General features: G+C 36.7%; 3 protein-coding genes across 4 annotated transcripts; all 3 read right to left on the minus strand.

Annotated features, from left to right (window-relative positions):
• Nucleotides 1-372: 372 nt before the first annotated feature.
• Nucleotides 373-5,843, minus strand: LOC103337466 (AT hook motif DNA-binding family protein). Its single transcript, XM_008240629.3, has 5 exons — nt 4,588-5,843; nt 3,994-4,061; nt 3,185-3,316; nt 1,246-1,404; nt 373-951 (listed from the first exon to the last, which is right to left on the minus strand). The coding sequence occupies exons 1-5, from the start codon at nt 5,036-5,038 to the stop codon at nt 724-726; spliced, it is 1,038 nt and encodes a 345-aa protein (XP_008238851.1). The 5' UTR covers nt 5,039-5,843; the 3' UTR covers nt 373-723.
• Nucleotides 5,844-7,466: 1,623 nt separating this feature from the next.
• On the minus strand, nt 7,467-10,036 carry LOC103337465 (Polynucleotidyl transferase, ribonuclease H-like superfamily protein). 2 transcript variants are annotated; one of them, XM_008240626.3, is made up of 7 exons: nt 9,741-10,033; nt 9,593-9,650; nt 8,777-8,845; nt 8,606-8,701; nt 8,160-8,249; nt 7,893-7,947; nt 7,467-7,799 (listed from the first exon to the last, which is right to left on the minus strand). In XM_008240626.3, exons 1-7 carry the CDS (start codon nt 9,887-9,889, stop codon nt 7,759-7,761), a joined length of 558 nt encoding a protein of 185 aa, XP_008238848.2. In that variant the 5' UTR covers nt 9,890-10,033; the 3' UTR covers nt 7,467-7,758. The 2 variants fall into 2 exon arrangements, with proteins under 2 accessions (XP_008238848.2, XP_008238849.2); XM_008240627.3 differs by having other exon boundaries at nt 7,539-7,807; nt 9,741-10,036.
• An 804-nt stretch (nt 10,037-10,840) lies between these two features.
• On the minus strand, nt 10,841-25,711 carry LOC103337463 (transcription factor jumonji (jmjC) domain-containing protein). Its single transcript, XM_089055811.1, is given in 35 exon segments — nt 10,841-11,157; nt 11,250-11,464; nt 11,570-11,665; nt 11,745-11,840; nt 12,262-12,411; nt 12,639-12,783; nt 12,882-12,955; nt 13,038-13,152; nt 13,397-13,530; nt 13,632-13,781; nt 14,274-14,352; nt 14,905-14,966; nt 15,092-15,274; nt 16,037-16,372; nt 16,450-16,609; nt 16,704-16,835; nt 16,926-16,984; nt 17,129-17,193; nt 17,278-17,485; nt 17,568-17,684; nt 17,848-17,934; nt 18,093-18,188; nt 18,400-18,465; nt 18,559-18,750; nt 18,838-18,990; nt 19,190-19,372; nt 20,565-20,651; nt 20,750-20,899; nt 22,067-22,203; nt 22,285-22,342; nt 22,876-22,998; nt 23,134-23,165; nt 23,168-23,190; nt 24,107-25,497; nt 25,575-25,711. Coding segments are annotated over 34 exon segments (5,550 nt in total). The 5' UTR covers nt 25,444-25,497; nt 25,575-25,711; the 3' UTR covers nt 10,841-10,907.
• Nucleotides 25,712-27,160: the final 1,449 nt, after the last annotated feature.

The raw sequence follows: 27,160 nt of genomic DNA on the forward strand, positions 1-27,160 counted from the left end.
GTTCAGATGTTTTGTTTTTGGTACTGTTGGTGTGTCCTTGGACCGGTAGGCCTGTAGCTATTGCCACATTTAGAAGGAAGCTAATCACGCCACCATCCCCCCGAGCAGACAGCTTTTCCACCCATTTGGAGAGGGTTGGTTTGCTCGCTTGCATAGCACCAAGTAATTACAATTGGTTTTCTTCATCATCGAAGAGAACATTAAACGTTTTAACATCAACACAGGCCCCTGTGATCGCCAATTCTTCCCTTGGATGGTAACAAAATGGGAAACCTCCTAATTGTTCCGAATATGGTAGAGCTTGGAACCACAAATCAACGACATTACTAGCGCCTTGCAAATATGGTTCATAGCTACGTAGCCAAAGACCAGTTGCTCAATAAACCTCATTCTTCCATACATATGCAGCATATAATTCTGCAAATTGTGATTCAGAATTGGTTACAACTACAAAAGGACTTTGATTTGATAGAAAGTTCCAACCAAAAGCCAAAAGAATTTCTTGCTACAGATGAGTATCTTAACCCTCCACACTACTTGAAACTTCCTCAATTATGTTACCGAAATAACCCCCAGAATTACGGCTTTGTTACAGATTATGTTAGCACAAACTTGTTTACCCACCAGTGGGTGAACAAGAGTAAAGTTACAATTCTCACAGATTCGGTTCATTTACAACAACACATATATACAAAATTGGCATGTGTTTGTTGCAGCATATCTTCACCCGCGAGTCAAGTCGATGCCGGTGTGCGGATTTCTCAAATCAACTTGCCGCGAACCTGGCCAAATGCCTGCTCCGGAAGGATTATAATTTTGAGCAGGCGGGGTGTTAGATGGTAGAGCCAATTTCTCATTATGTTGAGGCTCAGAATTCTCGTCGCTATTGGGACCAGCCACTTGCTTGTTCTTGGTCTTGGAGCCACCATAGACAAAACTACAAAGCACAACCTGCAACAAAAATGAATTAGACCTCTGTGCTGCCATCTTCAAAGTGCAATATCCACATTTCTAGACTATAATCAGAATCTGATAAAAAGACGCCTGTAAGATCATCCCATGCTAGACAAGTGTGTTTCAATCACACAATCTTCCAACAAAAGATAGCCATCTTCAAAGTGCATATATGCACAGATATTGCATATCACAACCTATGTACACGTGCAAACTACCACTCTTGCAAAGATGTGCAGGAAATATGGCATTAGCACCACCAGGAATGTTTCTGAGCAGTAAAGAAATTACCTGCACTGGCGTTGCGGCAATAAGCATTGCCACAGCACCACCAATGACATGACCATCGGGACTAGAAAGGGAAACACTTATACCCCCTGTTCGATTGCGTGGTCCGCCATCCTCAGCAACCAAGTACGACCCTGACAAGCATAATATCTGGAAACGACCCTGCACAGCCATATAAACAATTGAGTCAAAAAGAGTGAAGCTAATTCTACAAAAATTGGACTAGGAAAAGTCAGTGCATTTTTTAGAGCAAGGCCATTCATGATATCAGTATTGACTACTATGATAGCAACTTTAGGCCAATCTGTCATAAAGACTACATTTAATAAAGTAGAACGCATTCCTAGAAAAGAAAAATAGACGTTTTGAGCTGTTTCAGAAAGGACAAAAGAAAGAGAATAAAAATATGTTGCAGCTCTTGGAGAAAAGGACTGAAGTAGACATTTGAAGCTATTTAAACCTGGATAGTATCTGAACTAATTACTGTCAAACAAAGTTTGTTCAACCTTCCTCTGACAGATAAACCAACCTTAAATCTACTCATGCAATCTTAATGGCATTAGTCACACCAGTTTTTATTATATTAGGTTCGGTCACTTAGAAGGATTGGCTACAGATCTTAACTACAGACCTGCCTAACCCAAAGGTAGATGAAGTCTCACAATCACCATAAACATGTCATGTTCTAACATTCCAATTATCTGATCAACTCACAATGACTTGCAGCAGCTATAGCATCACCCATTAAACCATCAAACAACCACGTTCAAGTATCTCTATTTTTTGCACTAAAACCCCACCATAACTAGAAACCGAATCGAATCTATGACAGTAGCACTTCATTTTTGGGCAACTCTACTGATTTAAGCTAATCAAGAACTGTCCAACCAATAATTTGTTTTAGTCACTTGACCATGTTCTCCTTAAAACAAAAATTAAACTACCTGAATACCAGTGCAGACAAACACCCATATATTCCCTGCACTATTAGCAATCCAGCTATTGCCAGACCAAACTGCGCTCAAACCTTACAACTTTCAACAATTATCAGCACCACCACCTTATTTTGAAACTTCACACTTTGGACAACATATCCATACGTTCTGCCTCAACCTCTTTCCCAGATCTTGATTAAGATATTCTCTTAGCTCTAGTTCTAATTCGTAGAAACCAACACTACAATGGTATTCTCATATTACACTGCTCAAACACCTACAATTCCCGAGACCATTTTTTAACAATCCTAGCAACATCCAACCCAAGCATGCAAGTATTACCTTCCCTGACTCAGATTTAAATCCCATTCCCCGACTCAAGTAGCAGACATACAATTTTATATCCAAACTAAGAATCTCCTCAAAATCATAAATATCACACCATAGCTTTAAAACCCAAACCTTAAACTCTTTCTCTTCCCTACCATCTTCCATACGTAGATAGATTCCTGCATCCTAGCCCTTCATTTGTCTCCTTTTCATTCTATTCCTTTGATTAGTTCTGATTCTACTGGTATCCCAAAGGCCTTACTAGCACTTTGTATGCCATTGCTTTTCTGGCCCATATTTTTTCATAAGTAGCTAATTACTGCACTAGTTTCTCATCAGCTATTTTTGAAACTAAACAAAGTGTTCAAGTTATTAAAGAACAACAAAATTTGAAATGTAACCATAACCAACTACAAACTTGCACATCTACCCTGGACAGCTCTTTGCAATCATAAAAGTTACAACATTACATAAACTGAACTACAGTTGCAACTTATGGTATTTGCAAGAAATATTTTAAACAGAAAGAAGGAAATCTGCAGCTTTGTATCTTAAATTTGAAATGGAAACTCTCACTAACTTTAATAAGACCAACATAGAAGGAAAGCCATCTAAAACGGAAGTCATTTGTATGCACCAACACGAGCAAAAATAAATACAGAATTGAGTGCTTCAACCTCAAACGTGACACTGACACCAGTAGATGCAGGCTGACGTAGAGTTACTGAAGATGCTGTACCACTTCCTGACAAAATGCATAGCGCCCTTGGTCTCTGTTGTGAAAACAACAATAATTTTGCTGCAATGTCCTACAAAGGCAAAATAACAAAGTATATTAATCATAGAAAATTAAGTTCAAGCCATTCAAAATAAAGGCTTCCACCTAGACCCAAACTCAACTGACATGTGTAATCATGCTTTTAGAGTGGGATGATATGTGTGTGCCCCTTTGCAATTGTATGTATGTGTAGTTTGTGGAATCCTAGTGATATGGTCAGTCCATTGATATGTGCTTGCAACAATCCCTATATTTACAAACTCAACATGTTGAAAAACTCAAATGACATCTATCAAGCTTTACCTTAGAAACGGGTAAAGCATTATACAAAACTTTAATAGCAGCATTCTTATTACCATGTGTTCATGATCCAGAAAACTCCAGTACAATTGATGTAAAAATTATTTGGATCAAGCTTCTAGTTAGTTATCTGAAGCAAGCATAATAGGCCTGGTAAAGCATGATTTTTTTCCAATTTTGGTATCAATCTGCTTTCCTTTCCTTATGCATGAGAAAGAAAATTTCAGTACTTATGCAAATCTAATGCAGCTTTAAAGCCATAATTAAGCAAACAATAAACACTGACAATCTCTATGTGTTAACAAAAGGCATTGCCAACCCAATAAATTGGAGCAACTGATCCCAGAGGACAAAATTCTTCTGCATCATGTTTTACGTATCTCAGTCATTTGAACGTATATAGCATACCTCTCCAGCTCCAATGGTGATAACATGGGGTGCAAAAGCCAGTCCAGCTGAAGCATTCATCCAGTCCCCTATAATAACAGTTCAACATTTCCAAGAAATAGTAAAAATTCATAGATCTCAAAGTACATGCAAAAACAGATGGTGATAATTACTTAATTACAGATGACATACTTCAGCTGATTCAGATGGGAAAACCTCAACTGGAAAAATACAAACATCTGAGCAATAACTATCATAATAATAAGTCAAATATATAAAACAAATCAGACACTAGAAGCCATAACTTTTTCTTCTGCATGCACCTCATTTTCACAACTCCGGTGCATATTTTGTAGATGCTTTTGCTAGTTAAGTTGTGGTAGTTAGTTAGTGGGCACCTAAAGGACATTACTCATAATTAAAAAAGGAAGGAAGCTTAGGAACATTAGCAGAATTGGCATGAATTGAACACCATTTATAGAAATCAAGAGAAACACTACTAAAGGCTAACAATAATTAGCCACTATATGCTAGCCAACTAAATTTAGAAAAGTAATAAAATTAGAAACATAGTCAAATAAATAAAAAGGTTGTAGAAGTTGCACAGAGATTTACCAAGAGTAGCTAACTGTTGTTTCCTACCACTCCCAGGTGGCCGCCCTCTACTACGTTTTGGAGTGGGGCTGGTTGAACCTGGTCTAGGATTAGGTGTTGCAGACATGGGAGACAATCCCAGAGAAACCGGCCCATCAGGACCATACTTCCTGGGCCTCCCTCTTTTCTTCTTTACAGGCTCACCTGAAGGCACTCCAGGAGTGACATTCATGCTAATGCCATGATGAGGAAAATTGGGTCTTGAAGGCTCTACTGAGAATGTTGATCCTACAGAGCTGACCCTCACATTAGACTGAGGTTGAAGGACAGTGTTTGACATGTGCCTGAACCCAGGTGGAGTATGCAGTCCACCACCAGCCTGTGATCCAGGCATAGACCCACCAACCCCTCCCCTATGGATGTAGTATTGAGCTGACCCACCAGACAATCCCATGGCTTCTCTCCCATCCATGCATTTACTGAGAGACTTGTCACTAGAAAGCTTAAGTTTTTGTCACCTAAAGATTGTGTCTTGAAACCCGTTGGTCAATTATGCTAAGGATTGTATAAAAAAAAATCACCCCACCACTGGGAGATTTAACGGAAAATGGAAATTTCAAAACAAAGGCTTCACGGAGGTTATTATTCAAATGGGAAAATTTTTATAGCATTTTTTTTCAAAACCAAAAGAAGAGGGGAAGAAATCCCCTTCAGCCCTAAATCTTCAAAATACAGGAACGCAGTGAGCTTGTAAAACAAGGATTTTACAAGGGTTTTATTTTGAGTTTCAGAAAAAATCTAAAAACCCAGCAAAGTTTTGATCTTCAACCGGAAAAACAAGAAAGTGCGTGATGCCAAAGCTTGAACAGAACCACCCTCACAAACCCATAACAGAGAATACCTAGGAAAAAACAAAATGTAGAAAAATCGGGTAGCTCGGGTAGCTACAGAAAAGCAAGAAGAACGACCTGGCAGCTCTTGAAGCACTGCCTCAAACACAGTAGTGAGAACAAAACCCTAGATTTGAAATCTAGGGTTTTGACAGGAAAATGCAGGAGGTGAAAGGGAAAAAAGAGGGAGGAAAAGACAAAGAAAGGGAAGGGGGGTTGGGGAGGAAAATGAATTGAAAATTTGAGCTTTTGAATTAAAGGTGTGAGTGTATAAGTGTCTTGTGTGTGTGTCTGTGTGTGTGTGTGAACTGTGAACTGTGAACTACTCAAATACCTTTTTCCCTTTTTTCTTTATTCTAAAATGTAGTGAGTGAGTGAAGGGGTGGGGTGTGGTGGGGTGTAAGTATCTCTGACTATATGAAAGGAAAGACTAATGGTATTGGACGACAGTGTGGGGCCTGCCAAAGTACCAACCTACATGTCCTTATCAGATTGCCCTTTCTTAGGGCACATGGCCTTCTGAGAAAAACTTAGTTGCAACGGAATAATACTATTCGACTAATAATGTTATGTTATGTAAAAGTATTATTATACGTGTCATAATATTATTGGATGAGAATAGCAAAATAGTGTTATTTCTGTTCTATAAAAGTCTTTCTCCTTCAACCAAGGTGCTTGGTATGAGTGGTTCGACACTCTCATTCTTTAAGAGAATGTCAAAGGTTCGATCCCTGCTCTAATATGGAGTCATCACTTTGCAAAGACTTTACCCCTTCAGCCAACCCGATGTAAGCGGGAATTAATCTGGATTGTGGTTAAGGCTTAAAGATGTCATTTATAATTGGGACCCATTCAAGACCACCTCGTGGTTGAGACCCAAAAAAAAAAGTCTTTCTCCTTCAGAGCTAATAGCCCCACATCTCTCTCTCATTCACACTCTCCCTGTCCTCTTTCTCTCTCTCTTTAATGACCCCTTGGCTTGGTACCACTGCTGGTTTGGGTTACAGATCGCTAATCTATGTAAACAGAGCTAGGACCCAAAAGCTATTTTATTTTAACTTTTGTTCTTCTTCTGTTTTCTTTTTGGTGAGAGAGAGTTGGAATTTGGTCATGGGCCAGTCTAAAATGGACAAACTAATCTGAAAAGATTATTATTAATATCATTTTGAAGAAACAACAAGAATGTTGAATCAATTTTACTGTTAATAACTATATTAAATGAAGTTTCTTTTGTCTGAATTTTGGAAAAAGATGGGATTTGAAGTTACGATAAAAACAATGGCTGGAATGGCTGGAGATAGGGAAAAGGGCATGTGGGGGTGGTGCGTGTATTCAAAGGTAGGAAACGATGTCGTTTTCTTCTAAAATGATTTGCCTTGGTGGGTGAAATGAGCTGCCTGCTCTCAGTCTTTTTTGTGCTTATTAACGACTTTGAGACAAATGGGCATTATTGAGTCACGTAGTTGAAAACAAATCAAATGAGTGATTAGCGTGGTCAATAAAGAGTTGATTGTTGAATTATTGGCCTACAATCAAAAGAAAAGAAAAGAAGAAAATGTTTTCAAACCAGGACTAGGAGTAGGAACAAAAACCTGGCCCACCTTTTGATTACACTTACCAACATGTTGAATTGTTCATATTGTATTTTCAATTATCTTATTACAAAAAATGTGATTTCAATTCATGGGATTGCAATTTAATTTCATTTATAAAGTTTCTACGCTTTCTTTCTCTTCTACTTCTTTTGCTTCTATTAGGGGTGGTCACGATTCGATTCGGTCCAACTCTACCTCTAAATCGCCAACCAAATCAGAGCCACGTTAACAGTTCGAATCTTACATTAAAAAATGGCAACCAGAACAACAACAATGAGCTTGAAGCCCAATATGGCTTAAGAGAAGGGCTTGAAACTGGATAATGAGACTATGAATGTATGTGGGGAATATATTGTCTCTTGAAATAAAGCATGTGTGTTTCCACAATTTGTTCCTCCAAAGTTAAAGAAGAAGATAAAAAAAAGCTAAGCACACAGGTGCACATAAATTCATTTTCAATTCACGAAGAAACGATCCACACATCAAATGCTGGTCTCCTACAAAGTCACAGAGATTTTAAATTGTGAGGTATGAGAAGAACCTAAAATGTAAAATACAAGATCTGGTACACCAATGTACACAATTCAGGTTCCTTTGTATTCATTAACAGAAAGTGTTGTAAATACAAAGTCCGAAAGGACAAAACTGGTGTCATCGCCCAAGACCGCCATTATCTTCACCAAATAATTCATTCACAAGAAGTTTGATCAGAGCTTCAAATGTTCAGTTAAGACCTGAGTTTGCTTTCCTGCAAGACTGGTGATTTTAGGACCTCACAAATTCAATTTTTTTCAGTGCAGTCACAATAAAATCACTGTCATGAACAAGTAAGAAAGTTTACCAAAGTCCTGAGCGGTTACAGACTTCTGCTTCCTATTAACATAATCCAGGTACCCCTGACAAATGAGAAAACATAAATTAATGCCAGCGTCCCAGACTTAGAAAACTGATTGAGAATAGTTAATAATTTCTTAAATGTTCTTCAGTATTGTCTACTGAAACAACCAAAAACAAATCATTTTTATCATTTTTATCTAGCATGACCTAGAGCGTATTATTGAATGCTATGTAACACACAAAAAAAAAAAAAAAAAAAATACACCATTACCTGGAGTATACCAACAGCAGCAAACTTGTCAATAATTGTCTTGGACGTAACTGGATGCAAATTCAAAGGCCTTAAGAGTAATTCCACATTCTGTGTGCAGTAAAATAAAATTTAAGATTCAAGATCACTGACAAAATAATGGAAACATATGTGAAAGTAATAATAGCCTACACACTAGAAATTTAAGTTCAATTTGATGTCATTCTAACTCTTGAGTAAACTGGCTTTCTCCTGGCACTCAAAGTAAAAGCAAGAACTTTAACATTTGAAACAGAAAAATTACAAAACTTAATGGATACCAAATAAACCTTAGACACATCCAAGTTAGTCGAAGGTCCATACTGATGAACTAATAACATCAGCATGTGATTACATCTTCTGCTACACATATGTCAGAATCATCATATTACCAGACTCGATAATTTTCCAAGCCTATCTGCACTAACCTTTGATGTAAAGCCCTCATCCCAATACGTATATTTTAAGCCTTCAAGTTTTCTTGTCGCAGAGAGGTCATCAATGAAAAGATTCACTTGGACAGCCTAAACAAAGAAGAGCAAATCATTATCAGAAAGAAGATGAGAGTCCATATAGACAACTCAGGTTAAGATACACACATCAGGACTGCGTCTCTGTCTATCGAAAGGGTATCCAACAATGAAGCCCTCCAGAGAAAGTTCAGAGATCTGCACATAAAAACAAAGCAATTATGACTCTGACTCGGAAATGAAGGATCAAAGTGTAGAAAGCAGTTTACATCATTGAGGTACTATCATGTATCATTTGAAATGTATACAGGCTCGGTGCTATGCCGCTTGTAATCTAAGGATAATTGAACACTTGGGTAGGGCCGGGAGAATCACAACTCTAAGAACCAATGATGAAAAATGAAGAAATACATATCGACATTTTTTATGCTGCAATGATGCAGAGGAAAATTCCTAGACTTCGCTCTGAAAATAACTTCAATAATTTTGAAAATGCATTATAATATGATGATGTCTTCATTCATATATGGCAAGACCCAGACAGAGGAAAGCAACGGAAGGCATTCGGCCAATTGGCCTTAGGAATGAGGAAGTATGGGGGATAATGCCATGGCTGAAGTATATAGGTGTCTTTGACAAAATCAAAAGCCTTTTAACACCTAGTATGAGCCGTATCATAACCAAGACCACATTGCCAGATGCAAAATCAAATAAACAAATGGTCATGATTATGAGAAGCAGTTGCCACTGTTACTTCAATTGTCAAACCCTCACAATCAATATTCAATTTCAATCCGTGAATTAATATTGAATCCCCAGAAGAAGAAAAAAGAAATAATTGTTTCTTTTAAGCTTAACCCAATAATTGTTTTAGGCACCTTCAAAGAACATTGCTAAAATAAATATTAAAAAAACAAAACTTCAGAAAATGAACAAGAAACTTACCAAACTCTGAAAATCATCGGCCATCATATCAAGTGTAGATTTCTTCCGAAGCAGAACGCTGCGGAGCATCGAATATTAACACACTCGATTTTAGTCCCGAATCATAATTTGAAGACTGAGCATGTAAAAGAAGAATTCAATTGAATACCTTAAAGGTGAAGCAATCTTGTTATGAATGTCTGAAACAGCTACGCCGACGTACTTGTCGCCGACGTCCAAACCAAGCAAACGCCCACGTTCGAGAGCATTGCCCCTAACCAAGTCTTGGAACAAGCTCAAAGGCTTTACGTACCTCATCTAATCGTATGCGGCTTCGTCAAAATATGATATTTCATTGAAGCATTTCGTCGAACAGTTGGTTGGTCGACTGATTAAGTGGCAGCCTCTGCTCACTCACAGACTCGTCAAAAAGAGCAGACAAAATGGGTATGAGTCGGACCGGAACCGAAAGAGAGATTGGGCCGTAAGGCTGAACTTATAATCTGTATCCTAGCCCAACCCATCAACAAAGTAGCAAATTTTTATCGAGACTCCAAAAAGTATCATGTAATCATCCCCTACGAATTTACAATCAAACTTATTTGCACTACTAGAATCCTATCCAAAAAAAGATAGACGGACATAATCTTATTGATCGATCGTTCATCAAATTGAGACATTTGAGTTATCCATGGATCGAAAAAATAGACGAATACAATGTTTTGAGACATTTGAGTTATGAATGATCGAAAAAATAGACGAAAACAATGTTTTCAATAAATTGACTAAATAATGCATGATTTGGCAAATTTCATAATAGGGACGCCAAGTGTATGTTTTGATTTTGATAAAAATATAGTATTTATTTTAGAGGAAATTGAAAAATCAAGTTGCCTTTCTTTTTGGGAAAATCATTTAAAATCAAGTTCAGTAGTTTGCTTTTCTGCTTACAAAATAATACATAATCGTTTTATGCTCTCTTTTTTTGTATGTTATGAAGTATGAAGTAAAAACAAGTTCAACTTACGCCAACATATCATCCTGTATCATTACTCCATGCAACCCAAAGTTGCATTTTATATTTCAGAAGGAAAATAAGTTATAAGACGACTCCATGGCTGATCAAAAGCTCATTATTGCAGTCAAAAATTATCAGAATTCCAAACGCTGCAAAAGGATGGCAAAAGAAAATTTTACCAATCATTATAGCTTAAGAAATTAGGGCTACCATCTGTCCAAAATTAAAAATTAAAAATTAGGGCTATCTACTTGGGCTGAAGCAATAAGAATCAATTGAATAAATTAAATGATTGCTAACAATCAATTTTTCATGTTTTTATTGTTGCAAATGAGAAAATAGAGAGAGACTTTCAAGCTCGGCACGTCTTTTGGCCGCCCTTCTGAACGGTTTCCGATTTCGCCACCATAAACACTCTATCCCACTAGAACACCTAAAAAGATTGTTGGGATCTGTAATTGCACACATCTTTTGGTTTAGATCAGACTCTACTTTCTTTAGGTTCGTCCTGCACTTCGTGTGCCTAGGCGAAGGCGTTTTAGGCTCTACAAATTTGGCATCAGTACATCTGCCAAAGCATTTTGGGAAACCAAGTTACTGAAAAAAGGCACAGCAGTAATCGAAATAGGATGAAATATATTTTATAGGGACCAAACTGACCTCTCATGATCCACCCCCGACGCTGTAGAGAACACTTCAGTCTCTTGTGCTCGAGGCTCACATGCAGGGCAAATGTAAACCTCTGGTGCAGAACGTAATTTAAGGCAATCAAAGTGATACCACTCATCACATTGGTCACATGCAATCATCGGCGTCGCCCGCTGATCATACGGCTTTCGACATATGCAATAAAGCATACTCCGAGTTTTCAATAACTGCACAAGTATGCACAATTGTTTTTCTGGGGGGTCAGAGACCAAAGCACAAAAGGTTAACAAAAGACCAAGGCACCCAACTAAGATAAGGACCGATTGTGTTACCTTAAGTTCCTTCTCCATACGAACAGGCAAGTTTTCACCCTCCAAAACAAGTTCAAAAACTTTACCCAGTGGCAGAGCCCCAGAATCTGCAGCTACCTGTGCACAGAAAAATTATGTCAAGTAATAGAAAGGGCATAGAGAGAGAGTGAGAGATCATATTATCAATTCTCTGAACCTTCTTAGCATTATCTGCCCACTGCAAGCCAATACACTTCACTTCTGTAAGTTTCTGCCTATAGTAATCTCCAGGTGGAATATTCAAGGCAGCTCCCTACATAAAGCAAACCATATGCAACATCTTGAGCACACTAAATCAAGAGATGCATAATGCATTAACACAAACTAAAGCATAAAATAGAGGTTATTCTTTCCCACTAAAGTGCCTTTCCTTGATAAAGGTTGCTCTTGCAGGAAAATCAAGAGTGAACTCGCACCAAAACATTTTCGAGCTTTTTCTTTTTCTTCTTTAGTTTATAAAAGCAAATGAAACTCTGTAGCCATTTCTTGGTATTCAGTATTTTACATAAGTACAGAAACACTTGATCTAATAACCAATAGTTGGAACATGTTTTTACGATACCACCATTTAGATTAAAGAATTTATCAGAATGGACTGAGAAATTGTTGTACAAAAAATCCATCTTGAGACCATAGAATGCACTTTAAATTCAACTAATACCAGCAGCACATACCTCTTTTAAATGCTGCTGAATCTGTTGGATGGTGGGCTTTTGTGAACCGTCCAGTGACTTATTGACTTTGACTTTCCATGAGTATCTTGATAACACCAACATAAGGTTGCAATCGCCTTCATGATCATGTACACCTTCCATTTCTCTGGCCTGTATAACAAAAACAATTTCAATGATGAAGACATGCCAACTTCTGCCTACATCATGGTTATTCCCATCTCATGACTATACTAAGATTGGCTACTTTCGAATCCTTTAAAAGATATGCAGCTATACTTGTATTATAAAATATTGCAAAACCCATTTGGAAGAGGAGGTGAGGGTTCATCATACTAAGAAAAGAATTCAATACTACAACAAAATGCTCCTTAAGATACCTTTAAAGCTGTGCTTAGTTTTCCAAAGATGACACTCAGATCTTTATCAGAATAAGCTAATGCAAAATCCACTATTTCTTTCAAGCGGGATTTGCATGCCAGAGCTTTCTTCATGACTTCTTTCAGTACCTCTCTTTCTTCAATACTGTAAATACAAATCATAATAAATCCCAAAACTTGAAGATCAATGCATTACTAAACAAGAGTTACTTCAAGAAGAGCAAGTATAGCACACGTAATTACCAAACACAGAAATCTTCTTCACCGGATAGATGTTCAATAATTTTTTGCAGTTCTGGACGCATCCCTCCAAATTTCTATAATGTAAAAAGAATCTTATTAAAGATATTACTGATACAAGCTTCCTTACAAAAAAACACAAAACAACTTAATACATACCAGACTGCCTCCATTTTGAGAAGTTGTTCCACATTCCAGATATTGGCAACAAGGGCATACATACTTTGCATGTTTTGCATCTACTATGGAAGTTCCTAGACACCGCCCATGGTAGCTGCTCATATGAAATATTTCGAGTTAAAACTTATAACAGAGAGGGGAAAGAATGTACAGGAATTGTGTTTCTTGCTTGAAATTCTTCACAGGAAAACAACAAAGTACTAATAATAAAGTACTAATAAAGATTGATGCGCAAAATTGAGATTGAGATATCAACCCACTGAAAACAATAAAGTACTAATAACAACATTTAAAGGTGAAGGAACTGCAAAACTTTGAAATAGCAATAAATACCTTACCAGTCCTTGCACGAAGAACAAGTAAGAAATTCCTGATCCAGAGAACCACTGGAGCAGCACGCATAATAACCACTCTCTTTCAAGCCATGCGGCTTATCATATATGTGCATAGATCTATCTAGAGTCTGACTTATCTGTGAATTAATAGAAAAGATTTCAAAGTATCTGAGATGGTGCTAGAAGGAAAACATTGCAATGAGATGTAACATATTTCCAAAGAGTTTTAGTTTGAAACCTTTTCTAGAGCACCAAGCAATGAATCCTCATCTTCAATTAGACTCTTGACAATATCCATGCACTGTCGTTTCCAACTCTCAACCCTTCCAACTTCAGATATGATCAAATCTAGTTCTGTGCAACTGAAAGCAACAGAAACTCCAAGTTCCTGAATGTGATTGAATCATATTAGGCATGTTGGTAAAGAAGTTATGCCAATTACATAATTGAGTGCAATTATCAATCAATAATACAAGAAGAAAAAGCAGCCAAAAGCTCTGCAAGGTTTGCCAAGCCAAAGTGTTGTAGACTTCAACAATCATAGAAGTCACCATTTATAATCAATCATCAAATATGCTGAGAACATTATACATACAAATCACGACATTTATTCACAGTTGCATTTTTTTTTTTTTAAAAAAAACATAAATGCAGAACTGCAAGATGCAACTACCTACCCAGTAACTAGCAAGAGTCTAATCTAAAGTAAACACCCTATATAATAATCACCCACCAACTAATTCAAAATAACCTAAAAGTTAAGAGTCATCTCTGCACATGCAGTGCATGCGTAGGAGGGCTAATCATAAAGAGAACAATGTCAAACTTAGTGATTTCTGTAGCACTAAAGAATGTACAAGCAAACGAATTGACATCATACCTTTAGCTGTAACATTAGTGACCAAGATCGTTCCCCCGGCCTTAAACTGAAAAGTTGATGCACTTGCTCAAGCCAATACCTACAATACAGTCAAATGATTTGCAATAAATCTTCATGGTGATGAAAGAGAAAGGTCTTTAAAATGTAAAAAATTATGTATTTTTAACCCCCACATTGAGAAACTTATAACCAAAAGTTAAGTTTTTTTCAACCCCCAGACTCTTACATGCTTATTGCTGAGTTCAATGGTTTATGTTTCCCCCATACTGATCAAATGGACTAAAAGTAAAAGCAAGCACTTCACCTAAAGAGATCATAATATGATATGACCAGACAACACGCCACTGACTCAAGCAGAACTCTGAAGTCCTAGAATATAAGTTTTGAGAACCAATTAATTCCAAATGTTCTCTTTCCCTCAACTTGATAATTAAACATCACAACATTGCTTAAGACATAAGGTCAACAAATCAAATACATATTGAACCACTAAAAGCAAAACTGAACTAGTTATTTCTATCAGTCTTTAGTAGAACCAATAAAATGTTACCAAATAAATATGAAACAAGTTTTGAAAATAAGCAAACAATGAAGTAGCCAAACAATTATATCAAACAAACTGCAGCCTCACTTGTGTTTCTGAATGGCACTTTCAACTTGACCAAACATCAAAGGGAAGGAAACACTAAGACTCTGCAACAGAAGATGATATAGTTTAGTAAGACTTGGACAAGTACCAAAGTATCAATGTATTGAGTTCAACTGAATATATAAGAATATAAATATGAAAAGACAACCAAAAGAACTAAGAATAGCACCTGAGAATTAGAAAGAACTTCTTCAGCTTCACTTAACTTGCATCTTCCAAAATTGCATGATGCAGAAATAACCTTTGTAGCATGCTTAAGCCATTTGACCCCTTCAACCAATGAGCACCACAGTGCACTGGAGGCATATGTACCACATGAATTTTCTACACCATTCATCAAACTATCCACATCCTACAAGGAAAATGACAAGTCTCTGTAAACTTTGACATAAAGAAGAAAGAAAAATAAAATTTGATTATACAATTAAAACACGGCACACCAGGGGAAAAATAAAAATAAAAACTTCAAACCTACTGCCACCCATGTCATTCCACCATAAGTACCAAGGTGGCATTAGAATCATGGATTTTTATTTTTTATTTTTTATTTTTTTGAAGTTGGTTAACACAATATGTATTTACTCTTGCTTAGCAACTTGTGTCTTGTAATTATGTTCATTTTAATTGCCTTGGTACTAAAAGTATAGTTGATCACTTGATTGTGTTGGTTGGGACTTGGAGAGTCATTCATTTAGGGGACATTTGGTTATCTCCCGTTTTTAAGAAGAAAAACCATAAAGAGATGCGAGAAAAAAAGAGAAAGACAGGAAACTGAATACAAAACCTCAAGCTCAAAACCAATTACATTTTTAGATACTCTACATGGCAAAAATTTTGAGACCAAAAGGATTATGAATTTCAAGCACTTCGAAGATGGCTAATGTTTAGTAGTGAGCATGGAAGTGGGGAATAATAATGAGTCTGGTGAGAACTCTTCCAGCAGTCTTAAGTTGAGTTCGGTAAGAAATGTATGGGAAAAGTGGTTCTCCAAGCCACAACTAAAAGTTAAGCATCATATTAACTTAAATCAGGTAGGTAAGATATAGAGAACTCATGCAAAGTTGAGCACAGTCATGACATAAAACTTGGTTATTGCTGGATTTAAAAGTATCACCTCAAAAGAAGGAGCACCCAAGCAGAAAGAAAGTGCCTTCTTACACCATTGCAGCATAGAACACACATCCTTAAGTTTTGCAAGCTCGTCAAAGTCAAAAGCAAGAGATAAACCAGTGTTCTCCATGGATTCTATTCTTTTAACTAGACTTTCAATCTTGGAAATAAGACCATCTCTTATTCCATCACCACTGATCCTCATATCGAATAGGCAGCTTATATCTTGCAGTAGAGAGCAAGCACCATGCTTCCATTCCTCACAGTTCATTAGAACAGTCTCAAGCATCATTTTTTCTTTCAAGGATACATTTATACACTTTGACTCTGAAACTAATTCCTGCAACATCAAAGCATATTGTCACCTCTGGGTCTATTGATCTTTAGCAAAGAAAACATACAGGAGACGTCAAGAACCTTCAAGGTGTCAACATTCAGCAAAGAACTTGAAGCAGGTACCAAAGGAGAACAAGTCACCAAAAATGGCTCTGTGCTCCTCAACCAGGCCATAGCTTTTGATAGTGTATCCTTGACATCAAGGAGAGAAGGTAAATTCACATAAATGTGTTCCGAACTCCTACAACATTCAAACTTGATAGTTAGAAACAAAAAATGAACTTATCCACAAACCCCAATATGCTAAAAAAGGACATGTAGAGCATGTAAAGGACCTAATAACATCCTCAAAGTCAGATATATGGGCCTCATGTGCAAGAATATATTTTGCTCTTTCCTCCCATTGCAAGGCAGCACCCAGTACTTTCGACATATCAACGAATAACTTCTCTCCCTCAATATGTAACCTGAAATAGAAACACCAAGAACATAGGTATTATACAATCCACTGCATTTAGTCTCCAACTTGTAAAAGGCATCAAGGTAAAGAAGCATACACTGTTGCCTCCATTATCACTTCTTGAATGAAGTCCAGAGACAATTTAGTATCTCGCATCTGCATATATTTCATGTAAATTATGTAATTTGAGTGTCTAATTTGAAGTTCAGGCACAAAAAACACAAAAAGAAGTGAAAAAAAAAATCAGGGGGGAAGGAGGGGTTAGCGAGGGAGATGAAAGACACACTAATAGTAACTTACCCTCAGCGCCTTTTCCCTGCACCGAGCCTTCTTCAACTCACACTCTACTAAAGACAACTGATCAACTGATAAAAACAAACGTAATGTCAGAAATAATAGAAATCTATTTCCTTATATCCCTACTGAAAAAAGTTAATATATGCCAGAACCTTTAATTCTCAAAGATGCTCCATCTTTTAGAATAAGCATTAGCTCATCAACTGCATTATTTTGATCCTCCCTTTCATGACTGCTCCCAAGAACAGCATCAAAACGAGAAATCCAAGAAACTGCATCAGTGTGGTACTGACTCAGAAGCTTCAGCTCTGGTATGTTAACAGTAAAACCATCCAGCTCTTGAAGAAGCACCTCAACGTCCTGCAGAAACCCTATCTCCATAAGTACAAGTACTTGAATATCACACAAATGATTGGAGTAACCTATTAACCATATGGCTAACCTTAAGGCTAATATGATCCTTCAAAATTTCACCACATCGCGCACGACATGATTCAGCCTTCCCTAATAGATCCAAAAGCTTTTCTATATCTGGGAGTTGAACTTGGAGCTCCGAACTCTGTTTATTAGAATCAAATTTATTATCCCAACCACCAAAGACATTATGCGATCGCAATCTAAATTCTAAAATAATAAAAATAACTTCAAATGTCCAATAAGTAATTAAAATGAAACATAATATATATAAATATAAAAAAACTGCATGTAATAGTCATCATTACCTCCAATTTCAACTTGTAAACAACATCAATGTCAATTGCAGCAGGACGTTTTTCTGAGATGCAATTTCTTATGCCTTCCATCAAGACCTGCCACAATAATGAAGCCAGACTATAAATAGTTTTCCATATAACAGAGAAAATCTACTAAAAATACTTTATAGCAGCTATATTATTGTGAAGTCATGATACGCAAAAGCATATCAGGCAGGCTTTACTATAATTGGAGTCTGAATAAAGTAAGCTACCTTTGCTGATGAAATTCTTTGTAGTAAGTTTTCACTTTCCTTCACATATATTGGAAACTCACAGGCTCTGGAGTACAGCAATTCCAACTCAGATATCTGGAGTGACAATTGTAAACAACAAACTCTTATCAATTATAAATAAGTAAATGAGATATCATAATATAATTGAATAGTGCTGTCACTGTACAGAAGACACCAGACTCTGCACAATTTCTTCACGTCCAGGTTCGACCAAAAAAAAAAAAACTTAATCTTTAAAATACTGTTAAATGAAATATTCAGAGAATAGAGCAAGCAATAGAAATACCTTTGGGCACGATGACATAGCAGACTCAATGTCCTGTATCAACCCCCTTGCCTGTTCAGCATAATTCTGTATAAATAATCACACCCCTGGTAAGAGTCTTAATTGGCAGGCCAAGGATAAGCACATTATAACAATTACAACCACTCACAAAACTGTAACCTTCAAATTAAGATGACCAGGCTCGTAACTGGGCACCGCATCAAAACTCAGCAACTCATTTATATATTCCAAATGAGCTCTCTCTATACCGTTGCCACAATGAGATGACCAAGTTTCAATTTTAGATAGACAATCTCTTACACCTTCAGCCCATTTCTGAGATCGAATCAATTTTTTTGCCATTTCCCGCACCTATATTCCGAAGTAAAAGGAGATAAGCATCATTCTGCTAGGTGAAGATTCAAAAGTAACAGAAGAAAAAATCAGTTAAACACTCACAGGATTCATCTCAGAACCAGCCCAAAGAAATTGTTCAGCCTCCTTTAATACAGAAACATACTCATCTCTCGAAAACGGACTCTGAGAAATCTTACATGAGCGCAAAAGCCATTTTTCTGCTAGTTGAGAAAAAGTAGCATGGCCCCCTTTGACCTACATGCATTACATGGTCTCAGAAGACTAAATTGCAGTCTAAAAAATCCACATACAAAAACATGGGCACCACATTTGTTGAATAAAAACAATCATACTGAACTTGCTCAGGAAAAAACATAGATTAAAATTAAAAACCAAAAGGATATCATAAACTATTAGCAGAACATTATTGATTAGTGGAGATAAAGAAGTCAACCTTTTTTTTCAAAGCAGTCGGTTCATCAGGGCATGAGATTTGCCTTCTTAAAGTCCTACTTTCTGTTGTCTCCTCGAAACAATGTTTATCCATTGCAAGCACCAAGTCATGCAACTCTCCCAGTGTATGACGATATAGAAGACGAAGTCTTCTGGATTTGCATTCACAAAGGTGTTCCCAATGCTGCATAAAAGGCAAGTACGTTCAGTCAATTGAGAAGAAAGCACATGAATAGCACCAAGCTTGCAAAAAGGAAAGACCAAGTTTAGAGAGACTTCCAACCATGTTCATAACTTGATTTTCATAATAATCATAATAATTTAGCAAGCACTAAAAGAGAATTCTTAAAAAGGACAAGAAAACATGATCATCAACAGCAGGTTCTAAGAGCAGATAATGGATATCAACTGTAAAACATATAATGAGGTACAGAAAACAGTTGGACCCAATACCCCCAGGAAATGAGGAAATCTAGTTACAAATATCATCAACATCTTTGTTTGGATGTTAAAAGATTAAAGAACCACAAGCATGTATAATATTATATGAGTAATGCTACACTTACCACATTTTTATCCCACATTTCTATACCACATGATGTGGCATATCCATATTATATGTCACATCAATTAAATTAATGAAGTGTATTTTAATTAAGGCAATTAGAAAAACAAATACTTGAATAAATCATAAAATAAAAGAAAATATCAAATAATTTTAATTGATGTGGCTGTCCACCTCAGCTGCCACATAAGATGGTATAAAGATGTGGTATACAAATGCGGTAAGAGTAGCATTATTCATATTATATTATACTTTATTTAAAGTTAATCAAAGTTCCAAAAAGAAAACCCTTTGCAATTGGTTTGGTAAAAAGGACAATAGATGGAAAAGTGAGGGGATGAACTGCCCCTCTGGGCCCACCAAACTCGGCAGTCCAATTATGGGCGCATAGGGGAAGGGAGAGAGGGGGAAAATTTTTTGGTTTTACCCTCTTGTCCTCAATCCACCAATTTAAACGAGGGTATATTGTAAAATTATATTTTTATTATTTCATTCCTTTCCGCTAAACAAGAGAATGGAAATTATGTATCTTTGCTTTCCTTCCTTTATCCCTTCCTCATGATGAATCCTCTTCATCCTTCTTACCAAACACAGTGTTACTGAAAATTGAAGAGTAATCTTTGTTGATCTGTCATTTCATCATCCCAATCAACTTAAAACTATTGTACAGACATGCTCTTACTTTTATCCATTCCAACTTTTCTTAAAGTAAGATCCCATGCAAGGTTTATATGCATGGATTATGAACACAACTTATGGCCACACTGTATTTACATAAATTAATTCTAAACAGTGTCTGAGAATCGCATACCTCCAGACATACAAATGCGGATGGCCTACAACGACAAACAACAGCAGAAAGATAAAGATATTGTTTGCATATAATGCACGTAGGATCCTACAAAAACAGCAGGAAATATCATTATCATATGAAGATTACCAAATTTTCACCATGCTATGCCCAACAACTAGGTCTGATTGCATTATGGGAAATACCTCTTCGGTACCAACATATTCAGGGCATTTCCTAGAGGGCATAGGAGATGATTTAATGATCCCCTTTCTCCAAAGGCGCTCCCTCCAGGTTTTTTCCTTTGCTGTCAATTCTTTCTTCAAATAAGGTGTTCTCTGCTGTCAAGTCACTCTCTTTCTGAAACGTCTGAGTCAAGCATTGAATAAAAGGGAGGCAACAAGCAAGCAAATTTGTGTTACTCTGCAGCATTTCTCTGAAAGCCACATAAGAAAAGAATTTCAAGCGGAAAATAAAACCTGTCATGCTTTCTATCAAAGTACATTGAAAATGTAGGCTAAGGTATCCCAGTCACTATGCCTTCAAAACACATTATTACGGCTTCGTACCCAAGTGCATAAACCAAAAACAAGATTAAGTGCATGAAACGTCTGAGTCACTTAGGTGACTGGAGCATTGAATTTAAAAGGGAGGCAAGCAAGCAATTAATAGCAAATTTGTACAATGATGACAAAAGGCAACTACTCTGCAGCATTTCTATGACTGAAAGCCACATAAGAAAAGAATTTCAAGCGGAAAATAAAACCATTTGATAATAAAACACAAAAATGCTTTCTATCAAAGTACATTGAAAATGTAGGCTAAGGTATCCCATGGACTATCTAACAAACATTATTATGCCTTCAAAACACATTATTACGGCTTCGTACCCAAGGGATACTCCAAAATATTATAGCTGCAAAGGTCTGCAAACTTTTATGAGTTCTTTCTGAAGATTAACATCAACCTACACACTATAGCCTGTGATAGCATCAAATTTAAAATTTTAACATACAATGATATACCAATAGATCTAAAATAAAGGTGTTCTTGGTCACAAATTTTATCGGCAAGCAAACAGACCTTGCATTCATCTTGTAATATTTATTGCTACGTTATATAATATAAAGTTAAAACATGGAAAAGTATATCTGTATTGACACAAATTTCAGTCACAAATTTCATCGGCAAGCAAACAGATCTTGTATTATTTATTGCTATGTTATAGAAAGTTGTACAACTGAACATGGAAAAGTATATTTGTATTGACACAGATCTGAGAGCATCGTAAACTGAATCACACTGGCCCCAAAGGCTGTTGTTTCTAGAAATAAAGGCAAAAAACATCAAGGAAATATTGGTAATATTAATTGAACAATGGATTTTGACACACTAGTTTCAGGCTTTGTTGTTTGCATGGGTATAGAGAAACATTGGATCTTCAATTCCTTTTACTCTTAGCAAGTATCATTTGAATTCTACATGAACCTAAAAGCAAATTTTCTTGTCAGATAACAAATAACCTTGGCTACCACGCAAACAAGCTCCTCATGAGACAGAACAGCAGTTTTGCGATAAAGCTGATACAGCCCTGCTCCAAACCCACCATGAGGTAGCCAGTCTGCAGGAGCAAAATTGACAGCTTCTGCACAATTCAAACCTGAAAAAGCCAAAGCCAAAGGGTTATTCCTGCATATTAAATTAACTGCACACTATGTCAACTGATCACTATCTGGCATACCAAGATTAAAACCTCCATGGTAAGATCTGGGGAAGGTGATGACAAAATTGCCAGGCTCCTAGCAGAGAGCAAGTACGAATATTACCATATCAGGATGGAAAACATTAAATCATCAACAGTTACTAAAAATACAATGAACAATTTAAAATACATATCTATATAATTAAAGTTGAAAGGAGAACTGTCAATACTGTTTTGCCCATACTTAAAGATTGCCAAAATTGGCAGGGATATTATATTTTGGTTCATACAACCTGAAGCCACAATGCCTAATTGTAACTTCTGTAGCAATGCAAAGAAATCAATAACCTTACAAGCTCTTAATTCAAAAGTCTATATAGGACCTCACCACTCTTCGTTGAAAAAAAGGGGAGGACAAAAACAAAGGAAATCTCTAGCAATATTCTTTCTTAATAAATGAAATATCTACCCACACGAAGACCATGAAGGTTTTCAATCGTTTCCCCCTTCATATCGTTCTGTGAGAAGAACTGAGATTAGCAATGTTTATTAAACTTCTGTAGTATTTTTTTGTTAATTAAGGAGAAAAGGTTTCATTAACTGAGGATATAGAATACAAAATGCTCAAACCTGTAACACACTATAAACAGGAACTCCATTCTCTTGCAAAACAGATGGATTTAACATGGTGACGAGCTGAAAGAGCAAATCAGGTTGTGCATCAAAAAGATCAGGAAGACTGTTACGCATCACCTACAGAAAGCAAGTCAAAATATGTTCATGGTTCAGCATCAGAAAGAAACAACTATTTTGATGGCACATGAAGAACCAACAGAAACAATGGTTATCCATTAATCATAAGAGAGCAGTGCAAGTAATAAGAGGTACCTTCTCAAATGCACTAGCTTCACTACCAGGACGCTGTACCAACATTTTGGCTCTCCCCTGAGAACAAAATAAAGGAACTGAATACAAATTTTGAATAAAGCTAAAGTTGAAATCATCCACCATCAGTTCAAGTAAAGGGGAAAATATCTTATTGCTAAAAGTGAAATGTCAATTTGAAAGATGCCATGCCAGAAACCTTTTTAATAAAAGCATCAATAGATTGTCATGAAGAATAGGAAAAAACTGATCCATCATGGAGAGACACTAAAAAGATTTCCTACCATTTTTTTCAGATTTTTTTAAAGAAAAGTTGTGAGTTATGCAAAAATCTTAACGTATTCAAACATCTCAAAGCCACATAAGTCATAACCATACATAGATACTTCAACTGTGAAATAACTATAATATTGCAAATACTAGGTGAGAACAATTATAATTGTAATAAATAAAAAATGTTATTTTGTCCGCCAGAAGTGCTTTGATGCAATAGCAATTTCACCAAGGAATCTACACTAATGTTGATTGTATGCTACACTGGGAATAATTATAGCTAAAATATTACTTCCAAAGGTGCACATAAAATGTAAGTGCTGCATGTATGTTTCCCAAAAACGTCTCTTGTCCTCTCTGTGGTTATATCCTACAAGAGTTTTTTTTTTTCTTCTCTTTTTTGTGTTCTGTGTGGGGAAGAAGGTCTACTCGTCTTCCCCTTTCTTCTTCTTTTGTCTTCTTTTTTCCTTCTTATTATAAGCTCTTGCATATCATGTGGTGACCCCACATAACTTTCTCTCAATCACACACACACAAACCACAAGCTGTTGACATCTCATCTTGCTCCACATAATGTGGACATCTTTACAACTCACGGCCACTAATAAGCCACTTACTTGGATAATTTATTATGCATCTGAAGCCAAAATTGTCTCAAGTCAAATATAATAATTAAAGGAATGAGATACAAAGATATACATACCAGTGCAAATAATTCATCGAGTAAAAACAATGATCTTCAAAATGCCAACAAAAAGATGAGAACAGCATCCCAACATACAGCCAAGGCACCATAACACCAGCAATGTTATGATGAACAGTTCTAAGCACTGACCCTTTCAACTTGGGCAAGTTATTCAGATTCCATGGGCTACCACAGTATTCATCCCATATCTTGGCCTCAACTGAATCTGGTCTCTGATCATTTCCACGTGGAAAACCGCTCCCATAAATAGAAGTGTCCAAGTCGCTGCCATACATAACTTCAACCTCACCAATGGAACCCTCCACAATTTCCCAAAACTTTTTCTCTATTTGAACCCGTGATGCAGACCCTGACCCAAACCATTTCCTCTTCGATCGATTAGCCACACGCCTAAAAACTTCCAGTGAAAAACGCTTACCAGGCACAAAACCAAAACTATCTTTGTCAGAATTCAAGCAATCCAAACAATACCAATTCCCAGGTGGGACCTGTTTCAATGGTGGAGAGAGACAATGAATGTGCCACCCCTTATTGCACCTGTCACACAAAAGCATCACTTCGCCGTGCAACCCACTTCTGCATTGTTCGCATATCTGATCATGCTCCTCATCCTCCTTCTCTACCTTACAGACCTTAACTTTCTCACCCTCACTAGTGGTTCGCCTCCTTTTGGAGCTGGAACATTCAACATTTTGTTCACTCCTCTTCTCCTCATGCATACCCCTTTTACGACTCCTAACCACCTCTTTGTTCAGCTTATTATAATACTTTTCATAATCATGTAAATGGTCTCGATACAATTGACACAATACATGCTTCGAACACTCCGAAATCTTTCTCGCTGGCCTCACAAAACGAGCAACCTCACCCCACTTCTTCCCCTTCACAACCTTATCATACCCTCCATACCGCTTCACAGCATTAAACAACTTACACAAATCCAACTCCTCCCCTTCAAAAACCACCTTCTTCCTCAACTTCTTCCCACAATGGTCCTCCAAGAACCTATTGTACTCCAACTCAAAAGTCTTGGAATCACACGAAGCAGGCCGTACCTGCAACTGATGAATGGCTTGCGTTTTCGTGGGGAATGTGAATGAATCCAAATCCAAAGCAAATGGGGGTTTCCAGTTTTTGGGTGGAACTATCCTACAAATCCCATATAACTCAGCCTCTGGCCTGATCTTATATATATACTCCAAAGGGTCTCTAAATTCATCCTCAGTAGGATAATATACAGGTGCAGATGGTATATTCAATGATCCAGATGCTGAAACACTCAAATTTGGACCTACCACTCCCTTCTCCACAGCCCTAGGTCTTCCTTTCCCCATTAACACCACTCCACATACACACACAACCTATGCATACAGCATACATATAACTACCTGCATAAAATTAAATTAAACCTCGCAGTACTAAAAGTATCAAACAGGAAAGGTTTCTAGGGTTTTGTAGAGCGTACCTTTTTGAAGATAAATAGACAGTAAAGAGTGAGAGAGAGAGAGAGAGAGAGAGAGAGGGTGTGGTTCCGAGCTTTCTCTCTCTTAATAGCAAGTGCTGCGTTTCGTGGTCTTGGTCGTGAAAAAGAATGGGAGGGGAAGTTTAACGTATTAGGGCCTAAAAATGGTCAAATTTACGAAAATGGCAACGCCCTTTTTCAAGCATCGAAAATGGTTTTCTCGTTGTTAGATTTTTTCTTTCTTCTTTAACTTGGCCGTATGTTTCGTCGTTTTTGTGTTTGTCTCGTTTGGTCATTTTCGCCGTTTGCATCGAAGAGAGGATTCGTTCGGGAATCTTCACGCGCAGCGGGATGGGACGGCTGAGAGTGTGGCAGGGGTTTTAATTAACGGTCCCGATTTAGTCGTTTGTTTTGCCCTGCGTTTGAAAGCGTGTTGGTCGCACGTGCGTGATGTATCTTTCTAATTTTAAGCAACCGTACGGCTGTATCCGGCCTCCTTTTGGGCACACGCGTAGAGATCTAGAGTAGATAGGCTATTCATATTTTGCTAAATTTCATTTTTGACTCAATAGTTTTTCCAAATTTCAATTTTGGCAATTTTGTCGTTGTAGCGAGAGAATGAGGGGGTGAAAAATGGAGAAAAGGGAAATATAGGGAAGGGGAGAGGCTCAATGCGGATTGGGTTGGGCACTCGAATTTTTCTTTCTCTTCCCAGTTTTCTTAAGTTTTTTGTTTTTTTGTTTTTTGTTTTCTCTTTCAATGCAACTAGCCCCTTACACACACACGCTAATTGGTTTTTTTTTTTAATTTAAAAAAATAATAGGTTGTTGTATTTCTTTTGCTGATAAATTTATATAGGATATATGAGCCTGACCCATTAAAAATCACATTTATGGAGGAGTTTGAATCCTGCGAAAAAAGCTTTATGGACACATTGACGCGTGTTATGCAAAGAAAGGTTGAGACACCCCCTCATCATTTAATTTAATTTAATTTTCTGGTTTCTTACGAGGAAGATAAATTAATTGATCATGATCTCTATTTTCATTTTGCAATAATTTTTGCTGAGTAATCATCTTTCTGGAATGCCGGTAAGTAAATCGATGTTTAAAGAAAAGTCATTGTGTGTTAAGATCGGCTTAATTTCACTTTGAAGCTAAAAAACGAGTATTTAAGGGGTAATTACATGTCATCTTTGACTATAAGATGTCTCTTTTATTATGAATATATACTGTAGTGTAATCTTGGGGCCTTCAAGATCCAAGGCAACCAGCTTAAACTGATGGATCCGATTCAATCTTATATAATTTTAATCGGTTTCGATTATTTGTTTAATTTTTTAATTGAATTCTTAAATACTAGCCCCCAATTGGTTTTCTTTTTCTTTTTTTATTTTATTTTTAAAATTAAAAAAAGATAACATGGGTAGTTATATTCCACAAAAGTAGGACCTATTATCTGATTTTGTTTTTAATTTTAATTTTTTTAATATAAAAAAATGTGAATTTACTATATTATCCTCATTTAATTAATAACTTCAATTCTTAATGTTTGAATTAACCAAGGGTATTTTCTAGTATTTTGAATGT

This window comes from Prunus mume, linkage group LG7 (assembly GCF_029339155.1).
Source record: "Prunus mume cultivar Tortuosa linkage group LG7, ASM2933915v1, whole genome shotgun sequence".
Classification (NCBI taxonomy): Eukaryota; Viridiplantae; Streptophyta; class Magnoliopsida; order Rosales; family Rosaceae; genus Prunus; species Prunus mume.

Excerpts from the sequence above, each read along its gene's own strand:
- LOC103337466 (XM_008240629.3), bottom strand. The coding sequence starts at position 5,038 with ATGGATGGGAGAGAAGCCATGGGATTGTCTGGTGGGTCAGCTCAATAC. Across the intron at positions 4,062-4,587 it reads ACAACAGTTAGCTACTCTTG|GGGACTGGATGAATGCTTCA; the intron begins GTAAATCTCTGT and ends CTGTTATTATAG. Across the intron at positions 1,405-3,184 it reads GTGTCAGTGTCACGTTTGAG|GGTCGTTTCCAGATATTATG; the intron begins GTTGAAGCACTC and ends ATGGCTGTGCAG.
- LOC103337465 (XM_008240626.3), bottom strand. The coding sequence starts at position 9,889 with ATGAGGTACGTAAAGCCTTTGAGCTTGTTCCAAGACTTGGTTAGGGGC. Across the intron at positions 9,651-9,740 it reads AAGATTGCTTCACCTTTAAG|CGTTCTGCTTCGGAAGAAAT; the intron begins GTATTCAATTGA and ends GATGCTCCGCAG. Across the intron at positions 8,702-8,776 it reads GACAGAGACGCAGTCCTGAT|GCTGTCCAAGTGAATCTTTT; the intron begins GTGTGTATCTTA and ends TTCTTTGTTTAG.